This window comes from Chrysoperla carnea, chromosome 1, assembly GCF_905475395.1.
Source record: "Chrysoperla carnea chromosome 1, inChrCarn1.1, whole genome shotgun sequence".
NCBI classification, from domain to species: Eukaryota; Metazoa; Arthropoda; class Insecta; order Neuroptera; family Chrysopidae; genus Chrysoperla; species Chrysoperla carnea.
In genome coordinates, this window is record NC_058337.1 from 83,145,881 (window position 1) to 83,149,469 (window position 3,589).

Below are 3,589 nucleotides of genomic sequence, written 5' to 3' on the forward strand. Positions count from 1 at the left end.
GTCCGTATTTATATTCAGGGGATATATAGAGCCGTATACTTCTGTAAAATTATCAGAAGATTAGTAATAATAAAGAGCCAAATAAAATGTCAAATTATTCAAAATAAAAAAATTATATTTCATTAATTCTTCAAGGCCTAAATAATATCAAACAATCAGTCATTGTTTAGATTAATTAATATTAATAACACTAATAGAATTCATTTATTAAAATTTTTTAGGTTTTGTTTTGAATATTAATTAATTCATTATAGTTAATTATTACATTAAACCCAATAAAGCTATATAACATTGTTTATTATTTCTATTTATCAAAAATTTCTCGTCCATGAGCTTGATTCTCCATGCCAACAAGTCAGATGATTCAAAACAAATTTTGAGAAAAAAACAATTTTACCCTTTCTGTGGGTTTGCTTGGGTGGTCTAATAACTTTAATAGGTAAACGAATGTAATGAATTTATTGATAATAACTTTATGGAGGTTTTTTATTTACTTTTACGAAAATAATCAAGTCTATTAGAGTCGAAATAGATACAAATTTAGTTTTTTAAGATTAAATTCTAGCATCAATTAGAATTCGTTTTAATAAATACAACAAAATCATAATTTATTTCATGATTTTTATATTTTGTATATTTAAAATCCACATTTCAGAAGAGTCTGGGTTCGAATTATTTCTACGCTTCTTTTGCCAAAATAAATTTATGACTCATTTTATTTTATTGGTATTAATTAATTACTAAAAAAAATTATTTTTTAAAATAAAAATTTATTGACATAATATACAACTTATAAATATTTAAATAAATAATAATAATTAATAATTAGTGGTTGTGCGAACATAAGTAATTCCAGAAGGCATAGAAACTTTATCTACTCCACCAGGGAATAATTTTGGTAGTTCTTCATCTTTTACATGTGGAAGAATCATGACTTTGTCACCAGGCTAAGAAAAATAAAAATAATTACCAATTAATTAAAAATTAAAACTAATGTTTTTATTTTAAAAAAACTTACCACCCAATTGGCTGGTGTAGCAATCACTTTTACTTTATCAGTTAATTGTAACGAATCAATGCAACGAAGAACTTCACTAAAAATATATAAATATGATATTAAAAAAAACTCATCAACCTTATAGAAGGTTAAGTTATAACTGGAGCAATATCAGAGACAAGGTTACATATAAAGGTTGTTAATTTTACTTACTCGACATTTCTTCCGGTTGATTGTGGATACAACATTGATAAACGCATTTTATGATTTGGATCAATGATGTACAAAGCTCGAACAGTAACCGCTAGTTCTTCATTATCTTTACTATCTTCATCAATCATGTCTAATTTCACCGCTAATGTACGATGTTCATCGGAAATAATTGGATATGGGAAGTCACCAGGAATATCACGGCAATATGATTTAATATCATTCACCCAATCAGTGTGGCTTTGTAATTTATCACAGGAATGAGCTAATAATTTTACATTACGTTTAATGAATTCTGGATTATGAACAGCCATACGTCCAAGTTCTGTTGTGCAAACTGGAGTAAAATCTGCTGGATGTGAAAACAAGACTACCCATCTAGAAATACGAAAATAAAATCAATTTTTTTTAAATTCTGCTAATATTAAAAAGTTGAACTTACGAATCTCCTTGAAAATCATAAAAGTTAAGTGGACCCTTTGTTGTTTGGGCTTCAAAATTTGGAATAACTGCACCGATTCTCATGATGGATAATATTCACTTTTAATTGACTACAGTATACAATCACAACTTTTATTATAATAATGATACCACGGCTTTTAGTTCCGCTTATATATTGGTAATTTAAGAATGTAATTGATGCCCCCCACCTTATTAAATAAAATTCAATAAACAAACACTGTTTAGAATACTCAAATTATCCATTTATACAATTATCGTTTATCTAGCGACAAAAACTTTGTTGTTTTTGTTATCATCAAAACTTGTGCAAATAGTAATCTCAAAATATGTCGTCATATATTAGACTTAATCCCTGCTCACTATTATCATATTGAAATCTAAAAATATTATACGTCTAATACTAATTTGCATACTTACATAATAACATAAAATATTAGTCTACAACAATTTAACTTGTTTATTTTATTTTTTTATTTATTTATTTTTTTGTGAATAACATACAAAAACAGTTTTTTTATTTGTTTACAAAATTATTATTAAAAATAAAAATGACTGGAATATTTTAATGAAAAATTTGATCAAGAAAAGTCAACTGTTTCGAGTCCTTGAAGCCCGCTACACAAACGAAGTACCTACTTCCTGTTAGAAAGACTTGTCGTCTAATTAATTAATGGTTAAAAGAAATTGATCACTTGTGGTCAATAGGATAGCTCAAAATTTATCTTGGTATGACATTTCCCGATTCGTATCTAAGAATTAGTCCCGCCTTAGAACCCAGTACACATATACCTATTATTTCCAAAAAATTTAGTATACTTACCTAAAGTTATACCAGGTTATACTCATTCGGTTCTCTTTTATACCGGGATTTTCTTATTTCTAAAAACATTTAATGCTTCTCTCACAGTCAAAGATCTTCTTTAGCTCAAAGTTTTCCTCTCCGGTACAATATTATTATAGACAAAAGAACGGTGTATTTTTTTAATATAAGTTCTGGTCTTATAAGCCACTTTGAGTCCAATTAGGCATTGAGGAAATAGCTAACAGCCTAAGGCGTAAACTATTCATTGACGTTTTCAAGTTTTTTGTTCTACATTTAGTGACGTAGTGACGATGGTTCCACGTTTTGAGGTAGTCTAGTTGGCAAGTGCAAATTGGTGAAATATATAAATAATGATCGTAAAAATACTTGTGATAGCTCGTTGGATTTGGAATGATGTCTAGAAAAATGTACCAGAAGCATTTTTCAGCACTTAAAAATCTGCAAAAGTTATAAACAGGTCCGTAACTAGGGCGTGGCAAAGGTGAAAAGTTACTAAAGAATCCTGTAAAAGGCGGTCATTAATTTACATAAAGTAATAAAGTTACAATACAGCTAAATTTGATCCAATCTAATTGAAATTTTTTTGAAACCCACTAATTTTGGGTCATTATGTACAGCTGTAATACCAGTTTTTCGCTAGTTATCACTTATGTGCTAAATTTCGGAACCAAGATTCCACATTCTGAAAACGTATTAGAAATAGGTTAATTTTGATCACAAATTTGAAAAGTATGACCCAAATTTAGTAGGATAACATACTTGGTTTATCAAAATTGGATAAAATTTGGATGTGATAGAGCAAAATTAAATTTTTTGGATTCTGATGACGTCATAAAATTTAAAAATTCGATTTTTTTGATAACACAGGCAAATTTGATCCGATCTTATTGGAATTTTTTTTAAAAACCACTAATTTTGGGTGATTTTTTTCAGCTGTGATGTCAATTTTTCGCTAGCTATCACTTATGTGCTTAATTCCGGGACCAGGACACCACATTCTTGAAACCTATTAGAGCTAGGTTAATTTTGATCACAGTTTTGAAAAGTATGACCCAAATTTAGTAGGATTGCATACTTGGCTTATCAAAATTGGATAA

General features: G+C 28.2%; 1 protein-coding gene across 1 annotated transcript; it reads right to left on the reverse strand.

Moving 5' to 3' along the window:
- Positions 1–779: 779 nt before the first annotated feature.
- Positions 780–1,809, reverse strand: LOC123301394 (peroxiredoxin-6-like). Its single transcript, XM_044884134.1, has 4 exons — positions 1,650–1,809; positions 1,211–1,585; positions 1,019–1,094; positions 780–947 (listed from the first exon to the last, which is right to left on the reverse strand). The coding sequence occupies exons 1-4, from the start codon at positions 1,730–1,732 to the stop codon at positions 819–821; spliced, it is 663 nt and encodes a 220-aa protein (XP_044740069.1). The 5' UTR covers positions 1,733–1,809; the 3' UTR covers positions 780–818.
- Positions 1,810–3,589: the final 1,780 nt, after the last annotated feature.

What these genes read in the sequence shown, in the direction of transcription:
- LOC123301394 (XM_044884134.1), bottom strand. Translation starts at nt 1,732, where the DNA reads ATGAGAATCGGTGCAGTTATTCCAAATTTTGAAGCCCAAACAACAAAG. An exon ending in TATGATTTTCAAGGAGATTC is followed by an intron (nt 1,586 to 1,649) that starts GTAAGTTCAACT and finishes TCGTATTTCTAG; the next exon opens with ATGGGTAGTCTTGTTTTCAC. An exon ending in TCAACCGGAAGAAATGTCGA is followed by an intron (nt 1,095 to 1,210) that starts GTAAGTAAAATT and finishes ATATATTTTTAG; the next exon opens with TGAAGTTCTTCGTTGCATTG.